At 48.7% G+C, this 12,535-nt stretch overlaps 1 protein-coding gene across 1 annotated transcript in view; it reads left to right on the forward strand.

Moving 5' to 3' along the window:
• The window catches only part of CACNA1F (calcium voltage-gated channel subunit alpha1 F), a 186,565-nt gene that overhangs the window by 101,070 nt on the left and 72,960 nt on the right, over positions 1-12,535 (forward strand). The window contains exons 25-32 of the mRNA XM_029608013.1: positions 128-235; positions 891-943; positions 1,419-1,565; positions 1,785-1,986; positions 2,179-2,337; positions 11,082-11,192; positions 11,414-11,497; positions 11,947-11,967. Of these exons, the coding sequence (XP_029463873.1) occupies positions 128-235; positions 891-943; positions 1,419-1,565; positions 1,785-1,986; positions 2,179-2,337; positions 11,082-11,192; positions 11,414-11,497; positions 11,947-11,967 (885 nt within the window). The remainder of the gene's footprint in view (positions 1-127; positions 236-890; positions 944-1,418; positions 1,566-1,784; positions 1,987-2,178; positions 2,338-11,081; positions 11,193-11,413; positions 11,498-11,946; positions 11,968-12,535) is intronic.

The following is a 12,535-nucleotide window of genomic DNA, read 5'->3' on the forward strand; positions in this document are numbered from 1 at the left end:
TTCAAGAAACTTTATTGTCATGATAATCTATATGTGCTGCCAAGCAGTACAAGTCTCAGCACATGGTTCACTGTATGTCCTGATGTTTGAATCTCTTCCTCTTTCTCTCGCTCTGTCTGTCTCTCAGCACGTGGTGCAGTGTGTGTTTGTGGCTATTCGCACCATTGGAAACATCATGATCGTCACTACACTGCTGCAGTTCATGTTTGCCTGCATTGGGGTACAGCTGTTCAAGGTGAGTGGCATGCAAGATGCTCCTAGTCCCAGGGCTGGCAGTTGCCTAAGGCGGCATCAGTGGGCGGGGGCACCGCCAGGGTACATGATGGCACCATTTTCAAAAAGGGGCAGCAGCACTCGCTGAGAGAGAGAGAGAGCAAGCACTGGAAGAAGGTGACCATAACTCTATATATCTACCACTGTCAGAGGGCACATTCAACTGAAGGTGGGTTGGGGGTGGGGGGTTGGTGTTACATTGATCTGCCGAGGGCGCTAAAGGCCCTAGCACCAGCCCTGTTCATTGGATATTAATGACCCCATCACAGTGCACATTCCCTGGTCCTGTTGCATGGAGTTGGAATAATGCCAGCTTATGAAAGAGAGCCCCTAATTCTTTCCCAGAGTATGAATAACCCTTCCATGGGGAGACAGCCTATTTTCTTCCAAAAATTCTTAACAACTTTGCCATGGAGTGATAGTCCACAGTCCTGTCCCACAGGGTATGATTGACCCTGTCACATGGGGAAAAGCCTCTGGTACTGGCCCATGGAGTCTGCTAAGCACCCATACCTGTTCTCTAAGTCTGTCACTACAATAGGGCTGCTTCATTCCCAGGACTCATCCCCCTGAGTGAGAGACTGAAACATGAAATGTTTTATGAATTAATTTTTCAGGGGAAGTTCTTCAGGTGCACTGATGAAGCCAAGCGCATGCCTGAAGAATGCAAGTAGGCAAAGACCTGAAACCACAGATAAAACTGTCAAACCCCAACCCTGACTCATAGCTAAATTCTGACCCTGACCCTCCCCATTCCAAAACATGCCAAGTACCAATCTTGACTCCAAGCTATAGCTGTAACTCTACTAAGCCCTAATGCTGTCCCATCCACAGGCAGCCCTCAGTCACATGACAACCCTAAGCCAAAACTAATCAGATCCTACCCATAGCCAAAACTCTTTCAAACCACAACCCTAGCTTCCCATAGCCAACACTACACCATAAACCTACCCTGACCCTAAACCATGGCCAAACCCTGATCCTGATCCTGATTCTGATCCCAAATTGTAGCCATACCATGACTATAATCCTGCTTATAGCCAAACCTTCACCCTGACTCCAAACTTCTCACCAGCACTATGCAGCAAATCTATGATCCCTACCCCTGGGCACCACATATTGACTCTCTGGCTTCTCTTTTTCAGGGGGACATTCATTGTGTACAAGGAGGGGGATGTAACAAATCCCCTAGTACGGGACCGCATCTGGCACAACAGTGACTTTAACTTTGACAATGTACTCTCTGGCATGATGACACTCTTCACCGTTTCCACGTTTGAAGGCTGGCCCTCGTAAGTCTGCTAACCAAACTGAGGAGGGAAAGCGCAAGCAAAAGTTATTCACTCTTCTCTTGTTTGCTCTTCCCATCCTTTCGTCTCTATTCCCATCCCTCACTTTGTCTCTTTCCATCCCTACTATTCATCCCAACCTCTCTGTTTCTAAACATCCACTCCTTTCCCACCCCTTCCTGTTTCTATTCATTCCCTATTTGCTTCTACTTTCTCCTTTAGGTTGCTATACAAGGCTATTGATGCCAATGGGGAAAACATAGGCCCGATCTATAACTATCGAGTGGAAATTTCCATCTTCTTTATTGTTTACATAATCATCATCGCCTTCTTCATGATGAATATTTTTGTGGGCTTTGTCATCATCACCTTCCGGGCACAAGGAGAACAAGAATACAAGAATTGTGAGCTTGATAAGAACCAGGTGATTAGCCCTTCCCTCTTTCTCCCTTAACTCCCTCTCCCCTGCTTTCTCTTTCATTCTTCCTTTATCTGCTTTGATAATGTTCATTCTCAAATTGTTTTTCTCCTTTCTCCTGTGCCCTCTCCTTCTAACCTTTCCACTTCATGATGTCACCTTTTCATTGTCTCTTTTCTTGTCTTTCTTTGGCTGTAGCGCCAGTGTGTTGAATACGCCTTGAAGGCTCAACCTCTGCGCCGATACATCCCCAAGAACCATTACCAATACAGTGTATGGTACATGGTGAACTCCACAGGCTTTGAATATATCATGTTTGTACTAATCCTACTCAACACCATCGCTCTTGCCATGCAGGTAACAGATGCTACTCTCCCTGTTTTGTCAAGTGAGTGCTGTGTACCAGGTGCTTTTCTCTCAATACTTCTTCCTTCAGAGCTATAATCTCCTCCTACTGCTTTCAGTTCTACTTTTATGCTGATGACTCCCAGATCTACTTTGCTATTCTAGAAATTTCACCTTGAATCCGGTCCCAGATTTCAACCTGCTTGTTTGACATTGCCAACTGGAAATGCCACCACCACCTTAAACTTAACATAGCCAAAACAGAGTTTCTTGGTTTTTTCCCCCAAGCCTTTTTCCCTCTTTGGATAGTGCTCTCATCCTCACAGTTCCTTTGGTCCATAACCTTGGCGTCATCTTTGATGCTTCTCGCTCCTCTATGCAGATCCAAAACACTGCTAAAGAGTATTGTTTCTTCTATAACATTGCTAAAATCTGTCCCTTCCTTTCTGAGCATGCCATAAAATCACTCATTCCCTGTACGTTCCCGGATCATTCCAGACTCCTGAGTTTATGCATCCGTGCCAGCAGATGGAGACAGAGAAAGTTTAACTGACACTGCTTGATAAACACTAGTGCCACCTGCAGTTCCTCAATATTTCTCTGCCTCCAGCAGATGGTGGTTGGTGCATTCATCTGCAGCTTCTGGTGATTTTTTTTGTGTGTTCTTTTTTTTTTTTCTTTTTCCGTTTCTTTTTCTCAGAAACATTTCTCCCAGGAGTCGGGTTCCCTGGGGAACCCTTCCCTGTTTGGTTGAGGTGGACGAGCTGGAGGTCGGTGACCTTTTTGTAAGCTCATTCTGGCTCCCATCTGTGAGGGGCAAATCTGGTAGTCCAGATCCCTCCCTTCATGAGACCGCCTAGATGGCTTTTCAGCTCGGGGCAGCTGTTTTTTGTTTTTAGGGCTCTCTCCTAGCTTTCGGGCTCAGCTGAAGCTGGACAGCTCCCCTCAGCTTTAGGAGAGCTTTTTGTAAAATTAAAAAAAAAAAAGAAAAGAAAACAGTTTCAGCAGGAAGCAGCTGCAGCAGGGCAGTAAGTCTCTCCCGGGCTCCAAGGGCGGCATTTTTGTTATCGGGGCGGCGTTTTCCGGGGGACGGTCTCGCTGTGCTCCGTGGTTAACCGCGTACTATGGTTTGCGGTCAGGCCTGCCACACATGTGGCACGGTTCCTGCCCGCCTCAGCCGTCTCTCTCTCTGCTTGGCGTGTGTATCGGGTGGTGAGGGGCCTTCTCTTTCCCTTCCACCCACGAAACGCCGGCATGTCGGGCCTTCTTCCGCTGCCCATATGGTTGCTGTCGGGGACGGTGTTTCCTGCGTCGGGCCTTTGGCCTTGGCCAACATGTGAACAGTGGCCATTATAGGTTCCCCGGCAGACTTGGCAATGCTTTCGGGGGTGCTGGAGGACTCTCCCTGTGGCTTTCCCCAGTGCACCTAGGCCCTGTAGGGGGGCAGGGGAGCCTGGATGAGGTGCTGCCAGTGGATTTAGCTCGGTCAGGAGTGCTGGGCCTACCGGTCTGCTCCCCGTGGTTTTGCCCTGGAATTTATTTTACTGCTCCACCGTGCTTTTTTGGCACAGCAGGAAGGGTCAGACATTCAGCTGGTGGGAATGGCCCCTCCTCCTCCCTCCCCAGCCATTCAGGCAGCTGGGTCTGGCTCTGTTCAGTTGCGAGGTACTTTGGCCACCGGGGTGCAGCGTTTACTGGGGCCACTGCGGTCGGACGGTGAGACAGGGGTTTCCGGAGGGCACTCAAAGACTCCTGGGGATACAAGGCTCCCCTTGGAAGGGGGTTACAGCCCCTAATCGTGGGGTGCACGACCCAGATGTTGCAGACTCAGATGCTGCCGATCCAGATCCGGGGGATGATGTGGCTGATATGCCAGTATCCAGGGACGATCCCAAGGTTCTTCGTTTGTTTCGTTGGGAGGAATTGGCCCCTTTAATTCCACTGGTCCTCGAGGAACTTGGTTTGAAGCTTCCTCGGTCAGATTCAGACCTAGATGGGGCGGACACGGTTCTGGATGGGACTCGCGGTCCTTCCTCAGCCTTTCCCTACCATAGGTCCATGCAGAGGATGGTGGACCAGGAGTGGAGTTCTCCAGATGTGGGATTATGGGTGGGCCGAACTATGTCAAAGCTCTATCCTTTACCTGAGCAGACGTTAGAGCTCTTCCCTATGCCGAAGGTGGACGCTGCGGTATCGGCTGTCACCAAGAAGACGACTATTTCGGTGGCGGGGGTCGCGGCTTTAAAGGATGTCCAAGACTGTAAGCTGGGAGATTCACCTCAAGCGGATATTTGAGGTTTCTGCTTTGAGCCTTCGGGCGGCTATTTGTTTCAGCTTCATGCAGCGGGCATGCTTGTGTTGGGTTCAGCAGCTGCAAGGGGTCCAAGCTGGTCTTGTGGAGCGCTTGGAGGCTTTAGTAGCATATGTAACTGATGCATTATATGACTTCATGTGGGCCTCCTCTCGGCTTATGGCTTCTGTGGTGTCGGCCAGGAGATTATTGTTGTTGCAGCATTGGTCAGTGGATGTTTCGTTCAAATCTCAGTTGGGTTCCCTTCCGTTTAAGGGCCGTCTTTTGTTTGGAGAGGCCCTCAAGTAGTTGGTAAAACAGTTAGGGGACAACAAGGTCCACAAATTGCCAGAGGATAGGCCTAAGTCCAAACAGTACTTTCAGTCTTGGGCCCGTTTCCATGAAGGCAGAAGGCCTCAATATGTGAGGGGGGCAACAGCCCTGAAGAGGCAGTTTGCGGGCCATGGTCAGTCCTGGATGCAGAATTTTCAGGGAGCTTGGAGGCCCTTTTAAGCCCCGACCAGAGGTGGGGGTCCGGGGGCAAAATCCTCCCAATGAGGCGAGGCCAGCCCACTCTGTCGTTCCCTTCTTAAGGAGGCATATAGTGCTTTTCTACTAGAAGTGGACCATTCTCACTCAGGATCAGTGGGTCCTCTCGATCATAAGAGATGGTTACACTTTAGAATTTGCTCATCCCATCCACAACCTCTTTTTGGTCTCACTTTGTGGTTCATTGACAAAGCAACGTGCAGTTCAGGAGACCGTGGACAAGTTGCGGGGTGTAGGAACTGTGGGGGCAGGTTCCCCCCCAAAGAACGGGGCACCGGGTGGTATTCCATTTATTTCGTGGTTCCCAAAAAGGAGGGCACTTTTCAGCCTATTCTGGACCTAAAAAGAGTAAATGCAGTGCTGAAAGTCCCAAGATTTTGCATGCAAACCCTAAGGTCGGTGATTGCAGCAGTTTGCAGTCGGGAATTCCTAGCTTCCTTGGATCTAACGGAGGCATATCTTCATATTCCCATTTGTCTGGATCACCAGCGTTATCTGAGGTTCATAGTTCTCGGTCAGCATTTCCAGTTTCAGGCCCTTACTTTCAGCCTAGCCACGGTGCCGCAGACCTTCACCAAAATCATGGTAGTAGTGGTGGCAACCTTGCGGCGCGAGGGAGTTCTGGTACATCCTTATCTCGATGATTGGCTCATCAGGGCAAAGTCGGAGGCCAGTTATCACTCAGCAGTCAGGAAGGTCATTCAATTTCTTCCATCGCTGGGCTGGGTGATGAATTTCGCCAAGAGCCATCTGAATCCGATCCAGTGTCTCAAGTATCTGGGAGCCCGGTTTGACACGAGCGTGGGCAAAGTGTTCTTGACAGATGAGAGAGCAAACAAATTGCACTCACAGATCCACCATCTATTGGCGTTGTGGGTGCCCAGAGGTTAGTATTTTTTTGCAGGTTCTGGGATCCATGGCTTCCACCCTCAAATTGATTCCCTGGGCTTTTGCGCATACGAGACCATTACAGAAAGCTCTGTTGCACAATGGAATCCGCTGTTGGAGCTTTTTCATCAGCCAGTATCACTGGATGTTCCTACGAGAGAGTGCCTCTCTTGGTGGCTCCAAACATCTCACCTTCTTCGGGGGGGTCGCTCTAGAGGTACTGAATTGGATTGTTGTTACTACCGATGCCAGTCTGTCTAGTTGGGGGGCAGTTTGCCAGCTTCAGTCAGTGTGTGGTCGCCGGAAAAGTACTCCTGGTCTAGCAATCACTTGGAGACCAGGGCGGTGTGATTAGCATTGCTGGCCTTTCTACCGATGGTCCAAGGTCATTCAATCAGAATTCTGTCGGACAATGTGATGACCGTGGCTTATATCAATCGACAAGGCAGTACCAAGAGCTGGATGGTAACTCAAGAGGCTCAGGAGTTAATGATCTGGGTGGAGGCACACTTGACCCAGATAGCAGCCTCTCATATTGCGAGCAACGAGAATCTCCAGGTGGATTTTCTAAGTCACAATCTTCTAGATCTGGGCGAATGGGAACTGTCAGAGTCAGCAATGCAGCTCATTTGCGAGTAGTGGGGTTGTCCACATGTAGATCTGATGGTGTCTCGCCACAATGCAAAAGCCCCACGATTTTTCAGCCGCAGATGAGACTATAGAGCCGAGGGAGTCAACACTCTTGTGATTCCTTGGTCTCAGGGAATTCTACTTTACGTGTTTCCTCCATGGCCTCTTGTGGGCAAGGTTTTGTGCAGAATAGAGAGACACCCAGGGGATGTCTTATTGGTGGCTCCAGAGTGGCCACATCGCTCGTGGTTTGCGGATCTCTTCAACTTGGCCGTGGATGGTCTGATACGGTTCAGTCACCTCACTCATCTGCTCCATCAAGGTCCTATATTTTTTGATCAAGCAGATCGCTTCTGTCTAGTGGCTTGGCTTTCGAGAGGCTACGTTTAAGGCGCAGGGGGTACCCAGAGCCGGTTATTACTACCCTTCTGCAAGCGAGGCGCATGTCTACCTTGTTGTCTTACGTCCGAGTCTTGAAGGATTTTGAGGCTTGGTGTATGGCCAAAGGTGTTGCTGCTTTGCGGGCTTCGGTGTCCCAGATTTTATCCTTCCTGCAAGATGGCTTGGGGAAAGGCTTGGCATTTAAATCTCTCCGAGTTCAGGTAGCGGCCCTGACTTCTTTGTGAGGGACGATTGATGGAAAATCTTTGTCCTCTCATCCTGATGTTGTTCGGTTTCTTCGAGGGGTCAAGAATTTATGTCCTCTGGTACGGAAGGTCTGTACATCTTGGAATCTTAATCTGGTCCGTCAAGCTTTGTGTGAACCACCTTTTGAGGCTCTTCGTAGCGCGACTCTTAAGGATTTGACCTTGAAGGTTGTTTTCCTGGTAGCCATTTGTTCGGTGCAGAGAATATCAGAGTTGCAGACTTTATCTTGTAGGGACCCGTTCCTAAAGATTTTGGATTCGGGGGTGTCCTTACGGACGGTTCCATCTTTCCTTCCCAAGGTGGTCTCAGCTTTTCATGTTAATCAGATGGTCGAACTTCCAGTTTTTCCCAATTAGGATGCTTCTTTTCCTCATGCGAGGTAACTCAGGCATTTGGACGTTCAGAGGGCCTTACTTACAGGTCGATACTGTAACGTGCGGTTGAAGATTTCCCGTCTGTAACGTGCTGGGAGCGCACAATTCGGACGCGTAAGGCGATCCAGCGATACAGTCTCCAGTTTCACGCGTCCTTAGCGCTTCTTAAAACAGACGCATAACCCTTTCCGCACGCAGCATGTATATGATATGTAAATGAACGAATTAGCTGTATAATGAAGGAATTAGCTATTCCCCTCCGATACTGTGACGCGCGCTCAGATTATCTCCTTTGTAACCCGCTATTTTGCCGCATCCTTAACCTGTTAGTTTACCGCCTACCCTCTACTTGGTGTTAGTGTGGTGTTAGTGTGGTGTTCGAAAATTAAAATGGGAATAAAGTGTAAAAAATGGGGGTAAAACCAAAGGGAGTAAAGTGTAAAAAACATTGCAGCGTAAGTTGTTTATATATATGTATAAATACCTGTCACTTTCCTGTCACTTTCCGAATCCCCCAGGCGTGCGGTCATCGAGGCGGCGGCGGGAGCCGGGCGGATGGGCGCCCGTTCATCCAGGCGAAGGCGGCGGCGGCGGGAGCCAGCGAGTGGGTGGGCGCGTGTTGGATCCAGGCGGCGGTGGGAGTCGGCGGGCGGGTGGGCGCATGTTCGATCCAGGCCGTGGCCGGGTGGGCGTGCATTCATCCAGGCAGAGGGAGCCGGCGGCGAAAGCGGCCTCCGGCTCCCTCTGCCTGGATGAATGCACGGCCCCCGCCGGCAGTGAATGAATGCCCGTGCGATTTCGGCGCTCAAGGCGGCCGGGTGGGCGTGCATTCATCCAGGCAGAGGGATCCGGCGGCGAAAGCGGCCTCCGGCTCCCTCTGCCTGGATGCATGCACGGCCCCCGCCAGCAGTGAATGAATGCCCGTGCGATTTCGGCGCTCAAGGCAGTCACATGCCGTGACATCAAGCGTCGTGACGTCACGCCTTGAGCACCGAAATCGCACGGGCATTCATTCACTGCCGGTGGGGGCCGTGCATTCATCCAGGCAGAGGGAGCCGGAGGCCGCTTTCGCCGCCGGCTCCCTCTGCCTGGATGAATGCACGCCCACCCGGCCGCCTTGAGCGCCAAAATCGCACGGGCATTCATTCACTGCCGGCGGGGGCCGTGCATTCATCCAGGCAGAGGGAGCCGGTGGCGAAAGCGGCCTCCGGCTCCCTCTGCCTGGATGAATGCACGCCCACCCGGCCGCCTTGAGCGCCGAAATCGGGAGGAGAGGAGAAGGGAGAAGGGACTACCGTAGCAGGCCCGAGCCTTGCTACTTTTTCGGTTTGTTTTTTTTTTTTGCTTCGGGAGGAGGGGACAGGACTGGGGCTGCACCGGAGACCGGACGGGGCCAGGGCAGGTGAGCGGGGGCTGGGGGAAAGTTTGCCGAGCATCGGGGAACATAACTGTCCACTTCCTGGTACCTGTCATTTCAAATGTCATTTGAAATGACATTTGAAATGACAGATACCAGCGCGGCCGTGAAGCGTTAGGCCCGCGAACCCAGGATACTGTATAGGCGCTCTGTACAGTAAAATGGGTTGCGCGGGCCTAACGCTTGCCTAAGGCTTCGCAGCCGCGGCATGCATTTGCATGCAATTTGAAGAGAGTATCGAGCGGTAGGTGAAGAGAACTGTGCGTGCGGGGAACGAGGGTGCGCCTGACACTGCCGCACTGTTTCTACCGCGGCCTTAGAGTATCGATCTGTTAGATATCTGGAGGTGACCAATGCCTTTCGGAGATCTGATCACCTTTCTGTTTCGTGGAGTGGTGCAAAGAAAGGGCTCCAGGCTTCCAAAGCTACTATTGCGAGGTGGCTCAAGGAGGCTATTGGGTCAGCCTATATTCTTAAGGGCTGCCAGCTGCCAGACAGTTTACGGGCTCATTCTACTCGATTGCAAGCAACCTCGTGGGCGGAGGCTCAGTTGGTGTTGCCACAAGAGATTTGTCGGGCGGCTACATGGAAGTTGCTGCATATTTTTTCGAGACATTATCGCCTAGACATCCAGCATCTGGAAACTCATTCTTTCCGCAAGAGTGTTTTGTGAGCGGGACTCTCCAGGTCCCACCCCTACTAGGGGGCTTTGCAGGAGTCTGAAATAATCCGGGTATGTACAGGGAAAGGAAAATTGGTTCTTACCTTCTAATTTTCGTCCCTGTAATACCATGGATTATTCCAGAGCCCGCCTGCTTGATGGAGGTGGAGAGGCTTCTGCTCAACTGTGCTCTTTTTGCTATGCAGATTTTTCTTCAGAGCTTTAACAGGTGTTTTCAAGGGTTTTTTTTAAGTTTTTGCAAGTTTTACAAGGTTTTGCAAGTTAGTTTTTGTGCTTGGGTACATATCAATACTGAGGAACTGCAGGTGGCACCAGTGCTTATCAAGCAGTGTCCGTTAAACTTTCTCTGTCTCCAACTGCTAGCACGGACGCATAAACCCAGGAGTCTGGAATGATCCGTGGTACTATAGGAACGAAAATTAGCAGGTAAGAATCAATTTTCCTTTCCCTCTCTTTTCATCTCCTGTATAGATTGCTCAAATTTGCTCTTTGCAGGCCTCCCACTGAACCATTTTTCTTCACTGCAATATATTCAAAATTGGGCTACACAACTTATCTTCCTTCATTGTCACTATGACCATTTAGCCCATCTTCTCAAGCCACTACATTGGTTCCCTGTACACTTCCATATACAGTTCAAGCTTCTCTTACCCACTAGCACCTCATTATCTATCTTCTCTTCTCTCTTCCCTAGTCTTTCTTGTGAATTTTGTTCACTGAGCAAGTCACTCTGTGCTGGATGCCTGGAATAGGTTTCTTGGGTCAGGGCGTAATGCTTCCTCTTTGGCCATATTCAAATCCAGTCTAAAAACTCACCTTTTTTAAAACTGATTTTAAATCCTAACCACTTCTCTTACAATAAATGCACTTCTTATGTATGGTTTGTCTTGACTAGATTTTAAGCTCCTTAGAGCAGGTACTGTCCCTTATTTGTTTCTGTACAGTGCTGTGTATGTCTAGTAGCACTTTAGAAATGCTGAATAGATGTAGTAGTAGGTGCTGTATATTAGATACAGAGTCTAATCACATGGGTGCTGTGTATCAGCTATTGGGATCTCCTCACATGGGTGCTGTGTATTAGGTGTGAAGTTGTCAAATGGGTGCTTTGTATTGGGTGCATTTTCACATCATATAAGCACTATGTGTTGGGTGTGAGATAGAATCATGTAGGTGTTGTGCATTGGGTGCAAGCTTGTTTCACATGAATACAGTGCCTGAAGGCTTATCATGTATATCGCATTTGTAGTGTCACTGCTTTTTTTTTTCTTGGCTTTCTAGCACTACGAGCAGTCAAAACCATTCAATTATGCCATGGATATCCTGAACATGGTGTTCACTGGCCTCTTTACTGTGGAAATGATGCTGAAAATAATTGCTTTCAAACCAAAGGTAGGGTTCAGCCCCAGAGTTTGTCTCACAAAGAAAGGATCTCCCTCCCTCAACCCCAAAACTCCCAGAGCCTGTCTCACAGAGGGATCTCCAGCCTTCATCCCCAAAGGCCCATCTTACAGGAGAAAGATCTCCATCACTCTGCTACCGAGCATGTCTCACAGGAAACAGTTTCCTGGCTTAGTACCTTTCTATTTCTAAGATTATTTTATTATTTTTAGCATTACTTTTGCGATGCTTGGAACACCTTTGATGCCCTGATTGTAGTTGGCAGTCTGGTCGATATAGCAGTAACTGAGGTGAATGTAAGTTATCTTTAGACATGTTTCTACTTCTGTCATCAAACATCTATCTAACCCTCCGCTTTCTCTCTGTTTGTCTGATTGCGTGTCTTTCTTACATTTTCTGTGTGTGTTTACATATCTCTGACTTGTCTTGTTGTTTCTTTCTCTTTATGATAATGTAATATTATTTTTCATTGTGGCTCCTGTATCCTGGTGTGCACCCTTATCATCATCATCATCATCATCTTTATCAACATCAATTACAATCATCATTAATATGAATCATCATCATCATCAATCATCACTGTCCTCATCAATCAACATTACTATCACCAATCATCATCCTCTTCTTAATCAATCACTCATCCATTTTCAATCAACATTTATAATCTTCATCAATCATTACCATTAACAATGTTCTTCATCACTGTGATCCTGTTGTCGTTATACCTGGTTTTCCTTGCTCCTAGAATGGGTGGCATGTTGGAGAGGTAATCAGATCTTCTTTCTTGTTGTTATTAATTATTGTCTTTTTTTCATTAGAGCCAATAATGTGTGTATCAATGTGAAGAAGAAGGGCAAGATGGAGAGTCTTCTCCCTTTTCTCTGTGGGACTAGACTCTTCTTCCTATTTTCTGTTTGGGAGTGAGAGTCTCCCCTCTCATTACCTCTGGTGACTCATGTTTTCCTCTTTTTTTTTTACCTTTATTTATGTATTTATTTATTTCTATTCTGTCCATTTACCAATTTCTGTTCTGGGTGCCTTTACTGATCTCTTCCACTCCCCTCTCCCCAGATGACATACCTGGGTGACTCCGAGGACTCTGCTGGCCTGAGAGCTGGAGAGGTGTCTCATTCAAGGCACACTCTCAGCATGCTTGTTGGCTGGCAGAGAAGGCCAAAATACCAACAACCCGCTTTTTCCTTCTTCCTCTCCAGGCTTGAGTACACCAACTTTATGGTATGCCCAGACCCTACAAGAGTGTTCCCTTTGTTGCTGCTGGAAGACTGAGGGTCTTTCCTTTATTTATTCAGTCTGACTCCTTGTGGCTTTTCTTA

Source organism: Rhinatrema bivittatum, chromosome 1 (genome assembly GCF_901001135.1).
Source record: "Rhinatrema bivittatum chromosome 1, aRhiBiv1.1, whole genome shotgun sequence".
NCBI lineage: Eukaryota > Metazoa > Chordata > Amphibia > Gymnophiona > Rhinatrematidae > Rhinatrema > Rhinatrema bivittatum.